Raw genomic sequence first — 14,770 nt, forward strand, 5'->3', positions numbered from 1 at the left:
CACTGGGCTCCATAAGGCAAGCATGATGGCCCAGGGGCCTTTGCACTTATTGTTTCTTCTGCCTGCAGGACTCTTCCCCCAGTTAACTGCCCTGCTAGATAGACCTCACACTTCTTCATATCTCTGTTCATATGTCATCTCATTAGAGAGGCCTCCCACTAGCAGGGAAATAAAAATCCATTCCATTCCTATTACTTTCTCTACCCCTCACTCTGTTTATGTTTCTTATATCATTTATCACCATCTGAAAAAATAATGCATTTATTTATGACCTCTTCCACCCAGTAGAATGTAAACACCAGGAAAAAAGGAAATTTTGGCTATTTTGTTCATTGCGGTTTCCCCAGGGACTAGCCTATACAATAAGCACACATGGTAGGCACATGATAAATATTTGCTGAATGAATGAATGAATGAATGAATGACTCACAGAGACAGTTAACAGTGACTAACAGGCTTGAGATTTCCTTAAGGCAGGGACTGACACTTGACCGTTTTAGTATAAATGAGTAGGGGCTAGCTGTATTTTAGGTGGGCTACAGACTCGGGGTGGAGGAGTGGGAAAGAAGCCCAGTGACTTTAGATTAGGTTCCTGATTTAATTAGCTCTGGGTACATCCATGACGTGGCAGGTTACATCCCTGGCCTTTCTTGCTCAGGTTTACATCACCATTTGAGAAGATTCTAGGAGTACCAATAAACATCAGGCTTTCCTGGTTCTCAAACCCTCAGCATCAGCAAGGCCACACTATCAAGGGGGGGAGGTGGTTGTCCTTGAATAGGACCTCAGCATTGCCAGCTCTCCTGGGCCCATGGGGCCATTTCCCCCTCAGGGCTTTCCCTCTTCCTGATTCCCTACCTCTTTTTCTGGGCATTTTGGATACTGCAATGGTTAGCAAACCACGACAACAAATCCATTTCCAACTAAACTCTAGTTAGAACTCAGGGTGTACCTGTGTGACTTTTGCCCCAGATCCCTTTCCCTCCCCCATTTTGATTCTTCTATTTGCTGATCTGAAAAAAAGGTGAGTAATGACAACGATAACAATAACAGCACCTGTCCAATCTGTTCATGAGGGACGGTGGTCGATAATGTAATTTTCTCACAATATCTTCGCCTTGTTTTAGTATCAGGGTAATGCTGAGTTCACAATGAGTTGGAAAGTACTCCACTCTCTTTAATTTTTTGGAAGAGTTGGTGTAGAAGAGTTGTTTGTATTATTTCTTAAATTCTACTTCGTGGAATTCACCAATGAACCCATCTGGGCTTAAAGTTTTCTTTGTAGGGAGGTTCTTAACTATAATGTCAATTTCTTTAATATATATAGGACTATTTTGGTTAATTATTTCCTTTTTGAGTAAACTGCCAAGGAATTTATCATTTCAACTAAGTTGCTGAATTCACAGGCATAAAGTTGTTCAGAATATTCCTTTAATATTCTCCTAATCATTATAGAATCTATAGTTACATCACCTCATTCCTGATATTGGTAATTTGTGTCTTCTCTTTCTCATCAGTCTGGTTAGAAGTTAATCCATTTAATTGACCACCTCAAAGTGTCAGCTTTTGGTTTCATTGATTTTTTCCTATTGTTTTTCTCTTTTCTACTTCATTGATCTCTGCTTTGATCTTTTTAAAATTTCCTTTCTTCTGTTTATTTTGGATTAACTTGTTCTTATTTTTCTGGTTTCTTAAAGTAGAAGCTGGTGTTGTCAATTTGACACCATTTTTCTTTTCTAATATAAGCATTTAATGCTACAAATTTCCCTGTAAGTACTGCTTTAGTGACATCCCACAAATTCTGATATGTTGTTTTCATTACCATTCAGTTCAAAACATTTTTTTTAATGTTTATTTATTTTTGAGAAAGAGACAGAGCATGAGTGGAGGAGGGGCAGAGAAAGAGGGAGACAGAATACAAAGCAGGCTCCAGGCTCTGAGCTATCAGCACAGAGCCCGACGCGGGGTTCCAACTCACGAACCGTGAGATCACGACCTGAATTTGAAGTCGGATGCCCAACGGACTGAGCCACCTAGGCGCCCCAGTTCAAAACGTTTTCTAATTTTCCTTTTGATTTCTTCTTTGACCCATCTGTTATTCATATGTGAGTTATAGTTTCCAAACATTTGGAAACAGAGACTGTCCTGTTATTGGTTTCTAAATTTAATTCCACTGTGGTCAGAAAACATACTTTGTATCACTTGAATCCTTTTAAATTTATGGAGACTTGTTTTCCAACCCAGAATATGATCAATCTTGGTAAATGCTCTGCATGTACTTGAAAAGCATGTACACTCTGCTGTTATTGGGTAGAATGTTCTATAAATGTTAACTGGGTCACGGGGTTGATGACGCTGTTAAAGTCTACTATATCCTTGCTGGTTCTACTTGCTCTACCAATTTTTGAGAGAAAAGTGTTAAATCTCCTAATTGTGGCTATGTCTACCTCTCTTTGCAGTTCCATGAGTTTTTGCTTCATGTATTTTGAAGCTCTCTTATGAGGTACATAAATATTTAGGGTTGCTATATTCTCTCTCACTCCTTTTTTTAAAATGTTTATTTATTTTTGAGAGAGAGAGAGAGAAAGAGAGTGCGTGAGCATGCATGAGAGCAAGTGGGGGAGGGGCAGAGAAAAGGGAGACAGAATCTGAAGCAGGCTCCAGGCTCTGAGCTGTCAGCACAGAGCTGACGTGGGGCTCGAGTCCAGGAACTGAGAGATCATGACCTGAGCCAAAGTCAGACACTTCACTGGCTGAGACACCCCAGTGCCCGGTTGGTATGTTCTCTTAATGAAGGATCCCTTTATTAAATTATTAAACTACCTTCTTTATCCCTGATATTCTTTGTTTTGAATTCTACTTAAACTGACATTAATACAGCCACCAAAGCTTCCTTTTGATTAGTGTTAGCATGGTAGATTTCCCCTATCTTTTTACTGTCATTTGTACCTTTATATTTAAAGTGTGTTTCTTGGGGCGCCTGGGTGGCGCAGTCGGTTAAGCGTCCGACTTCAGCCACGTCACGATCTCGCGGTCCGTGAGTTCGAGCCCCACGTCGGGCTCTGGGCTGATGGCTCAGAGCCTGGAGCCTGTTTCCGATTCTGTGTCTCCCTCTCTCTCTGCCCCTCCCCCGTTCATGCTCTGTCTCTCTCTGTCCCAAAAATAAATAAACGTTGAAAAAAAAAATATTTAAAGTGTGTTTCTTGCAGGCAGCATGGAGTAGAATCTTGTTTTTTTTTTATCTAATTGGGTAAGAGGCAGAGAGTTCTGCCTTATAACTGAAACAATTAGTGCATTTACATTTAATGTGATTATCGATATGGTTAGGTTAAAGCCCATCATCTTGGTATTTGCTTTCTATTTGTCCTTTCTGACCTCGGTTCCCTTTTCTCTCTTTTTCTGCCTTCTTTTAGGTTAACTCAATATTTTCCATTATTCAATTTTACCTCCCTTGTTGGCTTATTCGCTATAACTCTTTGCTTTGCTTTTTACTGCTTGCTTCAAGATTTATAGGATACATTTTAACAGTATACCTTCAAATGATACTATGTCACATCACAAGTAGTATGAAAATCTTATAGTAGTATATTAGCACTTCTCCTCTCTGACCTTTATGCTGGCATACATGTATAACTTTACATAGGTTTAAAACCCAACAATATGTTACTATTATTTTTGGTTACTCTGTCAGATACCTTTGTAAAAAGATTTAAACAATAAGAAATAGTGTATATCTACCCACATAGTTACTATTCCCAGTGATCTTCATTCTTTGTAAATGAAGATCCCTATTTCCACCTGTTACCATATTTTTTTCCCCTAAAGGACTTCTTTTAACATTCCTTATAGTACATAACTGCTGTAATAAATTCTTTCAGTGTCTGACAAGTCACTATTTTGCCTTTATTTTTGAAAGATACCCTCACTGGGTGTAGAATTCTAGGTTGGTAGAGTTTTTGCTTTTCATACCTTAAAGATGTTGTTACACCATGCTCTTGCCTCTATCGTTTCCACTGAGAATTCTGTCATTTTTGTCTTTGGTCCTTTCAGTTTTATTTCTCTGTCTAGTCTAAAACTTTGTCTTCATCACTGGTTTGTAGCAATTTGATGATGATATACAGTGGTGTCATTTTACTCCTGTTTCTTAAGATTGGGTTTCATTGTGCTTCTTGGATTTGTGGTTTTATAGCTGTCACTCAACTTGGAAAAATTTTGGCCATTATTTTTCTCTTCCCTTTCATAGACTCCAATTACATGGACATTTGATTGCTTAATGTTGTCCCACAGTTCATCAATGTCCTTTTTATTTTGAAAAATTCTTCCTCTGTATTTTGAGTAGTTTATTTTCCTACTCTTCAGTTTTACTCCTCCCCCCCCCCCCCCGCAATATCTAGTCTGCCATTCATCCCATACACTATTTTTCATTGCAGACTTTGTTGGTTTCATTTCTAAAAGCTCAGTTTGGGTCTTTTTAAATTGTCCATGTGTCTATTTAATTTTTGAAACATATGGAATATAGTAATAATAAATGTTTTAGTGTCCTCTGCTAATTCTAAAATCTGTGTTAATTCTGGGCTTTTTTTTTTTAAGTTTATTTATTTTATTTCGAAAGAGACAGAGGCAGCACACTTGGGAGAGGGGCAGAGAGAGAGAGAGAGAGAGAGAGAGAGAGAGAATCCCAAGCAGGCTCCACACCATCAGCATGGAGGCCCACATGGGGCTCGAACCCACAAACTGAGATCATGACCTGAGCCAAAACCAAGAGTTGGACGCTTAACTGACTGAGCCACCCAGATGCCCCTGGGTTGGTTTTGATTAGTATTAATATTCCTCATTAAGGGCCTGTGAACTCTGGCCTCTTTGGTCTCCTTGGACTTCTCCTCAACTCAGGAAGTCCTCTGGGCTCCACTTGGGTTCCCCTCCCCATACCATGGCCTGGAAACTCTCTTGAGACAAAAGTTGGGGTACCTGTAGGGCTCACCTCATTTGTTTGCCACCTCTTAAGATTTACGGACTGTCACTGACTGATGTCCAATGTCTTACAAACCATTGCTTCACACGGTTTGTCTTTAGTTGTTGTTATTTCAGGCAGGAGAGGGTCCTGTTACTCTGTCTTGGCCCCTAAATAGCAGTTTTTGTGTGTCTGTGTGTACATTCATATTTGGGGCCCTATTATTATCATTACAACTAGTGCTATAAATGTGGTTGATTTAAACTTGTGCTGGCAACCGATCTTTCTTTCCAGAGTATATATTTAATAAATGTGTGTCAAAATGTATAGACTCTAATTGGCTCCCTTGTTGCTTTTGTAACCTGTTGGAGATGTAAAGGCGATCAACAGAACACTAGCCTATTATAATAATATAAACTTCTAAGTTCTTTTGAGGAAATTCAGCCCATACCATAAACCAACCAAGTTAATTTCACAAAAAGGAATCTGGTAGATTTGGGCCTTTTATTGCAACAAAGATTCCATTCAGGTTCATTCATTACTGAAAGCTAAACCAAGGGACTGGGTAAAGCAGGTCAGGAGTGTAGATGGTTTTCATTCCTACCATGAATGTTCTCTGATGGCTTTCAGATGGATGGTCTTCGCACGGGAGAAAATGACCATTTTTTCAGAGGAGAAGTTTGCACAGGAAGCTTTGGACCCCAGCCACTTCAGCAGTCGGGGCTGTTGCCATCAGCTCTGTGTCCTGGAGGGGCCTCCACGGACGGACGGTCGCCGTGCGGCCCAACCCGCCTCCCAGGGAGCAGGGGAAGCGGGCCAGCGCACCAGCCATCCTCTGTTCCTGCTCCCTCGGCAGGGGGTGCAGAGGGCAGGCCCGCTGAGCCAGCTGGCCACCTCCCATTTACAAGCCCCAGCAAGTCGGGTCAGACTGCCCTCTTTCCCTTCTCTGGGTCTCCATGGTCCTTGGTGCAGCTTCTGGTGGAAGCAAATGCAGCTGGCACAAACAGCCCCTCAATCCTGTTCTTGATGTGATGTTGCCAAAATTCAGTTGGAAGAAGTAAAAGGCAAACATTACCTCAGCTCCTGATGGAGTTGTTTCAGCTCAAAGAAACCAGAGGGAGGGAGTGTCTCCACTGCTCTAATCTCACACATTTCCGAGGTCTGCAGGAAAGATGCACCCCCTGCCCTCTCCCCTCCCCAGCCCAGGAAGAAAAGGAATAGCTCTTCAAGACATCTGTCAACTCATTTCTGGAATGTCCGCTTCCATAGCTAGGGATTCTGAAAAGCCAGGGGGTCAGGAGAGAGGGGCGGGGAGTGTCAGGAGCACTGGATTTAGTGACATCCTTCATGGTGACTTAGATGCTGGCGGGGTGGCTGGGAACAGAGGAGCCTGAGGCGTCCTTTGGCTCAATTCACACCCATCTAGAACAGTGCTTCCTCACCTCACTGATGCCCTGGACCCTTCTGCCAAGCTGGTGAAGCCTATGGTCACTTCTCAGAGCAGCTTGTATAATGCATAAAATAAAGCAGGTTATAAAGGAAATCAAGTGGACTGGGATACAGTTATCAAAATAACTTAAAAATCTGAAATATAGTAATAAAAGTGTTTCCTTATTAACACATTAATCAACACGATCTAGTGGCTGTTCTAAAAAGTACCTTCACTTCAAAGTAGTGATGAGCATTCATTACATTTCTAGATACCTATAAAGTGATGTAAAAGTAAATGATTTCTTTTGGGGACAAGTTCACAGGTGCTTTGTTGCCTACAGTCGTAACAGAAAGGAACACCATGCTTCAGTTAGAGGTTAGTGAAAAGAAAAACACAGTGTTTTCCACATCCAGATTTTTAGAGGCTCCTGAATTCTATCCACAGACTTGTCTGTGGGCCCCGGGACTCCGAAATTAAGAAGAGCTTTCTTTTTTCTGAACTGTTGGGAAAGAGTTGTGCACTGGAGACATGGGGGCCAGGCCCCAACCTGGGGGCCTCTATCCAGCTGGGAGACTCGAACTTTTAAGCCCAAGGCTGTGCACTTCTTGCCTACTTTTCTACCTGCAGTGTCTTCTCGCAAAGGCCGGTGCTGGGTGGGGGTGTCCTTGGGAGTTCCAAAGCACCCGGAGTCTACCCTTATTGCCGATCTTCTCATCTGTGGTGTAATGACCTGCTTAGCCCATCTGTCCCCACCTCTTGCACGAGGCAGCAATCATGGCTCATTTATTGTTGTGTTCCTGATGTCAAGCACAGGGCTTGGCACGTAGCCCATTCATATATATTTAGTGACTCAACAGATGAATGGACAGATGAAAGCTGTGTCCACACCTAGCTTCTCCCTCTCGTTATAAAAATATTCCCTGATTGACACCAGTACTTCTCAGCCCTGGTTATGTAAGTGAGAATTGCTTCCCAAGGCTTCAGAAAATACTGAGACCCAAGACGGACCCCACCCCCACCCCCCAGAGATTCAGACTCCAGTGGTCTGGGGTGGGACCGTGGCCCTTGTACATCTTTAAAACCACCCCAGAAACAGCCAGAGTTGAGAGCCCACAGAGCCACAGCACAGCGGCTGAGGCGAGGGTGTAATGTTCCCAGATGAACTTCTTTCGTAGAGCCAGCAAGATGAAATTAGTGCAGAATTCTGAACTCTGCAAGGGGCTAAACACATAAATTGAGTTTCTGACCCTCGGAGTTAGGTCACAGCTCTGTGTCCAGCAACATCAGTGATATCTGAACTACATTCTCAGACTTAGATGAAAAATCTTGGGCTTGACAGTAAAGACCACGAAACAAATTGCAAACGCCACGGACAAGCGCTCCGAGCTCCGAGGCCCCCACACTCCCTGCCCTCACAGCAAGAAGTCCCATGAATGGGGCCCATCCTGGATAAACAGCACCCCTTTTGTGTGGTTTCCTCATCTACAAAGCAGAGATGATAATAAGGCCAATCTTACAGCACTGCTGCGGGAACTGAAAGATAGGAATAGGGCAGAAAGCATTTCGTAAGTAGCCCAAACATGCCACCAAGATTAATTCTTTCTTACAGGCTTGCTTCAGTTTAGGTCACTTCACTTTACTGTGTTCTATAGATACTGTGTTTTTTACAAACTGAAGGCCTGTGGCGACCCTGTGTTGAGCAAGTCTGTTGGTGCCATTTTCCCAACAGTTATTTGGTCACTTCGTGTGTGGGCCACATACTGGTAATTCTCACAATATTTCAAACGTTTTCATTTTTGTTATTATATCTGAATTAGCTGCAGTCTCATGATAAAACCAAAATGGATGAGGACTTGCTTCTTATGGATGAGCAAAGACAATGGTTTGTTGAGATGGAATCTACTCCTGGTGACGATGCCGTGAAGACTGTTGAAATGACAACAAAGGATTTGGAACATTACATAAAAGGGAGTCGATAAAGCAGTGAGGTGAGGTTTGTGAGGACTGATTCTGGTTTTAAAAGAAGTTCTCTTGTGGGTAAATGCTATCGAACAGCATCACATGCTACTGAGAAATCTTTCTTTCAAGGAAGAGTTCATCAATGCAGCAAACTTTATTGTTTTCTTTTAGGCAATTGCCACAGCCACCCCGGTCTTCGGTAACCACCACCCTGATCTGTCAGCAGCCATCCACATTGAGGCCAGACCCTCCGCCACTGAAAGCCGAGACGATGGGTAGCATCTTTAGCAATATATATTTTTTAATGTTTACTTATTTTTGAGAGAGAGAGACAGAGTACCAGCGGGAGAGGGGCAGATAGAGAGAGAGAGGGAGACACAGAATCGGAAGGAGGATCCAGGCTCCAAGCTGTCAGCACAGAGCCCAACATGGCGCTCGAACCCATGAACCCGCGAGATCATGACCCGAGCCGAAGTCAGACTCCTATCCAACTGAGCCACCCAGGCGCCCCACTTTTTAGCAATATTTTTAATTAAGGGGTGTACGTTGGATTTTAGACACAATGCTATTGCACACTTAACAGAAAACAGTTTAGTGTAAACACAACTTTTGTATGCATGAGGAAACCAAACAATTCATTTGACTCACTTTATTGCGGTGGTCTGGAGCACAGCAGGCAGTATCTCTGAGGTGTGCCTGTACTGCTTTCTACCAACTGCGTTCTTACAGGTGCAAAGATCTTACGGATTACAGATGCTACGTCAGACTCCCTGCTTTCAAGTTCCAGCTCTACTACTCAGCTGTGCCATCACATGCAAATTACCTAACCGTTTTGTGCCTCAATTCCTTACCTGTAAAATGATGATAATAAAGGTACATACGTCGTTGGTTTTTGGAAGGTTTGGCTGAGTGAGGGAAGCGCTTAACGTACCTAGAATATCTTCTAAAACTTAAGCTTTGCAACAGAATCACCTGGAGGGCTTGTTAAAACATGGATTGCTGGGTGCCTCCTAAGAGCTTTTGCTGCAGTAGATCTAGGCTGAAACCGTGAATCCGCGTGTCTCATAAGCTCCTAGGTGCCCATGACGGTGCTGGTCGGGAACCACACTCTGAGAACCACTGGCTAAGAATGATGCCTGGCATGCAGTAAGCACCTAGTAAATGTCAGCTGCTATGATCTTTTCCTGGGCTCTACTTTCTTAATTCCTGAGCAGCACATTTTATGCTCTGGTGCCACTCAATACCGCCTTCCTGTAGAATTCCCATCTGAATTCCCATTCTAGACTCCCATTCTACCTTTGGTGGTAGTGTGGACCCAAGATAAGCTGCACCAGCATCACATGGGGGCTTGTTCATAATGCAAGTTCTTGGGTCCTGACCCACATCTATTGAATCAGGATTTATGGGGGTGAGGCTTAAAATCCTGGGCTCTAACATCCTTCAAGGTGATTGTACTGCACACCAACTCTAGGCACTACCGCTCTAGCAGAAAATCACCACGACCACAACAGCTCTACTGAAGGCACCTAGGGAGGCAGGACAGCCTCAGGTCCAGAGTCTAGTTTTTGGTTGAGCTGGAGACCTGGCTCAGCTTCTTGGCCGCCTGTGGCCTTACAGGACTTACGACATTTAAAGCAAACGAAGTGCCTGCACATGATACCTGTTCAATGAATGTTAGCTGCCATTATTATCTCTTTATCATCGTTACAATGTGTCCTGTCTCAAAATGACTTGAGGTAGCTTATAAAAAAAAGACACAAATACCCACGTGCACACGGCAGCTAAAACAAAGTCCCCTGTTTAAGAAAAGGAAATAAAAATGTATCTCCTCACGGAGAGCACAAGGGTTGAAGCTGTCGTTGCAATGGTCTGAACTTGAGTTTTGAACTTCCCCGTGGGCCAAAGAGGGGAAATGCAGAGGATACATGGGTCCCACTGCCTGCAAAGGGGAAGGAGACTGGCTGTCTTTCATCCCTCTGCCACATGACCGCTAAATCTAGGAGACTTGGATCACACAAACCTCCGCGCCAAGGCCTGGGCTACCAAGGAGGGAATTTCCTCCAGCAGCGCTTTATGTACCTGTTTCTTTAATTAATTCTCATCAAGAGCCACGGGCAAAATCCTTAGATCCCAGAAGATGAGAGACGTTACACTCACTTTGGGTGCCGAATATCAGGGAGAGAGCGATTCAGGGAGATTTTATCGCTGACGTAAATGTTAAATCCATTTTCTCGGTACGCCTGATCCACTCGCTCAGCGTCGGTCATGGGGTAAGGTCTCCCTTGTTCTCCATTTCCTAGGAGAAAAGAGCAAAGTCAGTGTTGCTAACTGAATGGGGTGGGGGAAGAAGGATGAAAAATATAATTAAGCCACAGAGGTAAAACTTTAGCCTTGGATACAGAGCGGACCTCCAGATTTTGTGAGGTTGGGGTATAAAGGGGGCAGGGGAATGAGGGTTTATTCAGCCATGGCCATGCCATGTACTTGTCCTCATGTAATGCCCACAGCAAGCCATCAGGGTGGATTTGTGAACCCTGATTCTACAGATGGATAAACTGAGACTCAAGAAGGTTATAAAAGCAGGTCTGTGGGCTCCAAAGCCCATGCTTCCCCAATCCGCCAGGGGCCCCAAACACTCCTGACCATGGATCCTACCACTGAGATGGGAGGCCAGGTCTACTTAAGAGCTGACCAACCACAGGCCAGTCACACCAACTCTCTGAATTTCAAATGTGAAGTTGCATCCATGACAGAATTTATGAACGATAAATCACTTACACTCCTGTGAGGAACAGGATTACTCTCTAGGCAAGGCAGACTTCATATGCAAATAAAAATGGCCACAAATGATAAAAGATGCTTTGATCTTTTAAGCCAGAAAACAATTAAGATCTGTCTAGCCTAGGCCAGGATTACCTGAAAAATGTTGCTTTGAGTCATGGATTTGGGTGGATAATGCGCTAGCTGTCCTTTCTCTACACAATCCATTTGGGGAAAGAGACCCTGATGGTCCAGGAAATTATTCTCTGGGTTCTCAGGGTGCAGATGGTGAGTATGAATGTCCACACCAACCCCTGCAATAACAGCCCAAGAATCTGCAATGGGAGAGAAATGGTCATAAAAGCAGCTGATTAAAAATCACCTCATCTTGTGGAGCCTGTAGTCTGAGCAACACCCTACTTACTTTGCAAAGTAAACACTGACAACATCAGCTTGATGGGAAGGTGCAAGCTGAGAGGTGGGGCCAAGGCCTGTGCCTACAGCCTTGTGGCTCCGGCCAGGTGAGAGAGAGGACGCCGCCATCTTGCAACGCTCCATGAGAAGACGCTGCTGCCTAGTGCCCAGGCCAGATTCCGCAAGGGACACAAATGCAGCAAGCAGAGAAAGAAGAGCCAGAAGCATCTGCCTGGGGAGGGAAGTTTCAGGAGTGGGTACCGGGAAGCAATTCAGAGCTCAGGCCCTAGAATCTGGCAGAGTACAGCTTAAGGCCCAAACCTGCCACTCCCAGCAATGTCACCCTGGGCATGCCATTAGCCTTTCGATGATCAGGGTTTGCTCTTTGTACTAACAGGGATAAGAAGGGCCAATGTAATGACTAAGGAGACAATGCCACGCCAGATGCCTGGCACAGAGTTCACACTCAACACAAGCTGGTTATTATTATTCTTAATACCGTTTCCACTGCTTACTCTTTCCTTGCTAGTTAGCCCAATGTTCTGATAATTCTGATATATCCGTCTGGAGAATCAGCTCTTTTCAAATGTTTCCTATCCCAGCTTAAGCGGAACCCACCCCCACTTCATTTTAAATCACTGGCTTATAGAAAAATGCATGTCATGTCTTTAGATTTCCCTGACCATCAGTTATTATATCAGCTCTATTTGGAGGCTTGTTATAGTCTGGGTTTTTTTTTTTCATAATGTAATCTAAAAAAAAAAAAAAATCAATAGTGGTGGTGCCTTTAACTGGGATGAAATGAATAAAATACCAATCCCTCTATTTGTACAGTGCTTTCCAGCCTTGTAAAGTTGCTTCAAATCTGTCCCTTTCCTTGTCACAACAACACCCAGTCCGTGGTGTCGGGGCTACCCTCCTGACCCCTAAGTCCAGGCTCTCTAGAGACAACTCTCCACGTAATTTCTATATACTCCCCCCGCCCCCAACCCTTCCCAACTCCCTGGTGTAATAGGAACTGCTCCAAAGACTAATTAGCCAAAGAAAACCTGAGCTGAAGCCTGCTAACTCCGTTCAGTCTTATGGCTACAGAGCTGGGTAGGGATCGACTCTGTCCTCCAGAGCTGGGTTCAAGTCCCAAGCCTGCCTCTTTCTCACTGTGTGACTGCAGGCAGATTACCCTGCGTCTCTGAGCTATGGGCCCCTTCTCATCAAACGGGCCACAAAGGGTGACTTGGGGTTTCACTGAGAAAATGTGCAAAGTGTGCAGCACGGGCCTCCATGCTCACCGTAGGTGTTTAATAAATGTTGGCTCTTATCACGACTGCTCTTCATTCTAGTGGCAAAATACCTCATGAGGAGGAGACATCTACTCCCCAATAAAGGTAGTAGGGACAACTCTTGAAGGCAGTGGACCTGATGGTGTGAGTGGAGAAAGGGGTCAGCTAACAGGTGAAGAGGGGGACCCCCAGGAAGCAGGGGGAGGGAGGATGGTAAATGGAGAGGGAGGCAACAGGAGGTACAGACATGCCTGCTAAACACACACACACACACACACACACACACTTCACAGGACCTGCCAGCCGGCAATACCGCTGTCCATACCTACGCGCTGGGCGTCCCTCCTGATGGCTTCTTGGTCATGCCAATCCTTCAGCTTTTGCCCATCTCCCAGGAAAAATATCTTCTTCTGCTGATTGTGGGAGCCCTTAAAAAAAAAAAAAACATAACAACTGTGAAAAAGAAGGAAAGGGGAAATAAATTTAGTAACAGAGTCCCAGAAATTGCACTACCTATGGGACGTGTTGGTTTTGACTGATGGTCTGTCACCATTTGTTCATTTATTAATTCCCTCAATATACCTCTGTTAGCACTGGCCATATGCCAGTCAGGTGGGCAAAGGTCAGAAGGATGACAGGTACACATGTCCACCCTCCTGGAACTACAAACCGGCAGGAGAGAAAACAGATGGACAGACCTTCCTTTCCCCCAAGGGAGAAAGCAGTAAGTGTGACTCTGTCCAACAGAAATCTAACGTGAGCCACAAATGTGAGCCACACATGTAACTTTAGATTTTCTAGTATTCACGCTAAAAGAAAAAAAACAAACAAAAACCAGATGAATTAGGTTTGGTAATATATTTTATTTAACCCAATATACCCTACCTAAAATATCGTCATTGCGAAAGTACTAGGTTTGAAATCAGGTGTATTTTGTACTTGTGTTCACCTTAATTCAGACCTTCCCAGGTGCCCAGTAGTCACAGGTGGCTCGTGGCTACATACTGGACAAGGCAGGTAAGCGAACCTTACTTAGATCAGAGGCCTGGAGACAGGGCCCCAGGTGTTCACTTCCACCTGGGAGAACCGGAGATAATTTCACAGACGTGAAGGCATTTGGGCTAAGCTTCAGGTAAGCAGAAATGAGAGGCAGGGCATAGACTTCCAGGTGTGGTGGAGAGTGGCCACAGCTGGGCTGGGCCTGAGGACCTCTGAGCACAGAAGCAGAAGCCAGCTCTTGGTCACCTCTACAGTCGCCAGAAGAGCCTAGTCCCCAAGAGGGTGAACATTTGGCCAGTGTGTGCGGAGTGTATGAACAAGCAATTGGATGGCTGAAAAAAAAATGGGAAAATACAGCGGCCACAAGAGAGCAGCCCTCTGGGGCCAGGCTCTGAAGGCATTTCCTGTGTCTGGGAGATGAGCCCATCCTGGTGTGCCCATTAGGAAGTGGTTTCCCTAATTAAAGGAGTTGCATGCCACTGTCTGGGGTCATCACAGGGCACCGATGCCTCCCCATGCCAACAGTGAAGTCTAAACACTTGGCCGCGGGGCTCAGTTAGAGCCTTCCCCAGGTAACGCTGCGCTGCACGGCTGTTTAAATGTCTTCCTGTGTTCACAAAAATGAGAATGGCTTTCCACATCACCTTGCCCATTAAAAATCTTGCAGACTTGTTCTTGCCACTGTGGCATGCAGGAGGCAACAGTCCTTTTTCCTATGTAATTAGCTACGAAGACCCGCAGCATGTGACACGCTGCGACATTAGCACTAACAAGAAGCCACCAGAAGAAAATCATCCCCAAGCCAATTTTTTAAGTCTCTGGCTGATCCTTGTGTTAGCAGATTTTCCACAACGGCTCAATATCCTTACATCAGCTCTAATGATAATCGCAATCCTTTGCATTCATTCCCTCTCCCTGAGTTGTAAGAAGCAAATTCTGAAAGTTAGCATGCCAGACGTGTTGGTCAGAGAGGGA

General features: G+C 44.4%; 1 protein-coding gene across 1 annotated transcript in view; it reads right to left on the minus strand.

Annotated features, from left to right (window-relative positions):
- GALNT10 (polypeptide N-acetylgalactosaminyltransferase 10) overlaps positions 1-14,770 on the minus strand; it is a 225,346-nt gene that overhangs the window by 118,745 nt on the left and 91,831 nt on the right. The window contains exons 2-3 of the mRNA XM_047092171.1: positions 13,122-13,224; positions 10,500-10,638 (exon numbers count right to left, since the gene is read on the minus strand). Of these exons, the coding sequence (XP_046948127.1) occupies positions 10,500-10,638; positions 13,122-13,224 (242 nt within the window). The remainder of the gene's footprint in view (positions 1-10,499; positions 10,639-13,121; positions 13,225-14,770) is intronic.

Source organism: Lynx rufus, unplaced genomic scaffold, assembly GCF_022079265.1.
Source record: "Lynx rufus isolate CCGP_SWC_20201006 ecotype Redwood Valley unplaced genomic scaffold, mLynRuf1.p SCAF_1, whole genome shotgun sequence".
Lineage (NCBI taxonomy): Eukaryota > Metazoa > Chordata > Mammalia > Carnivora > Felidae > Lynx > Lynx rufus.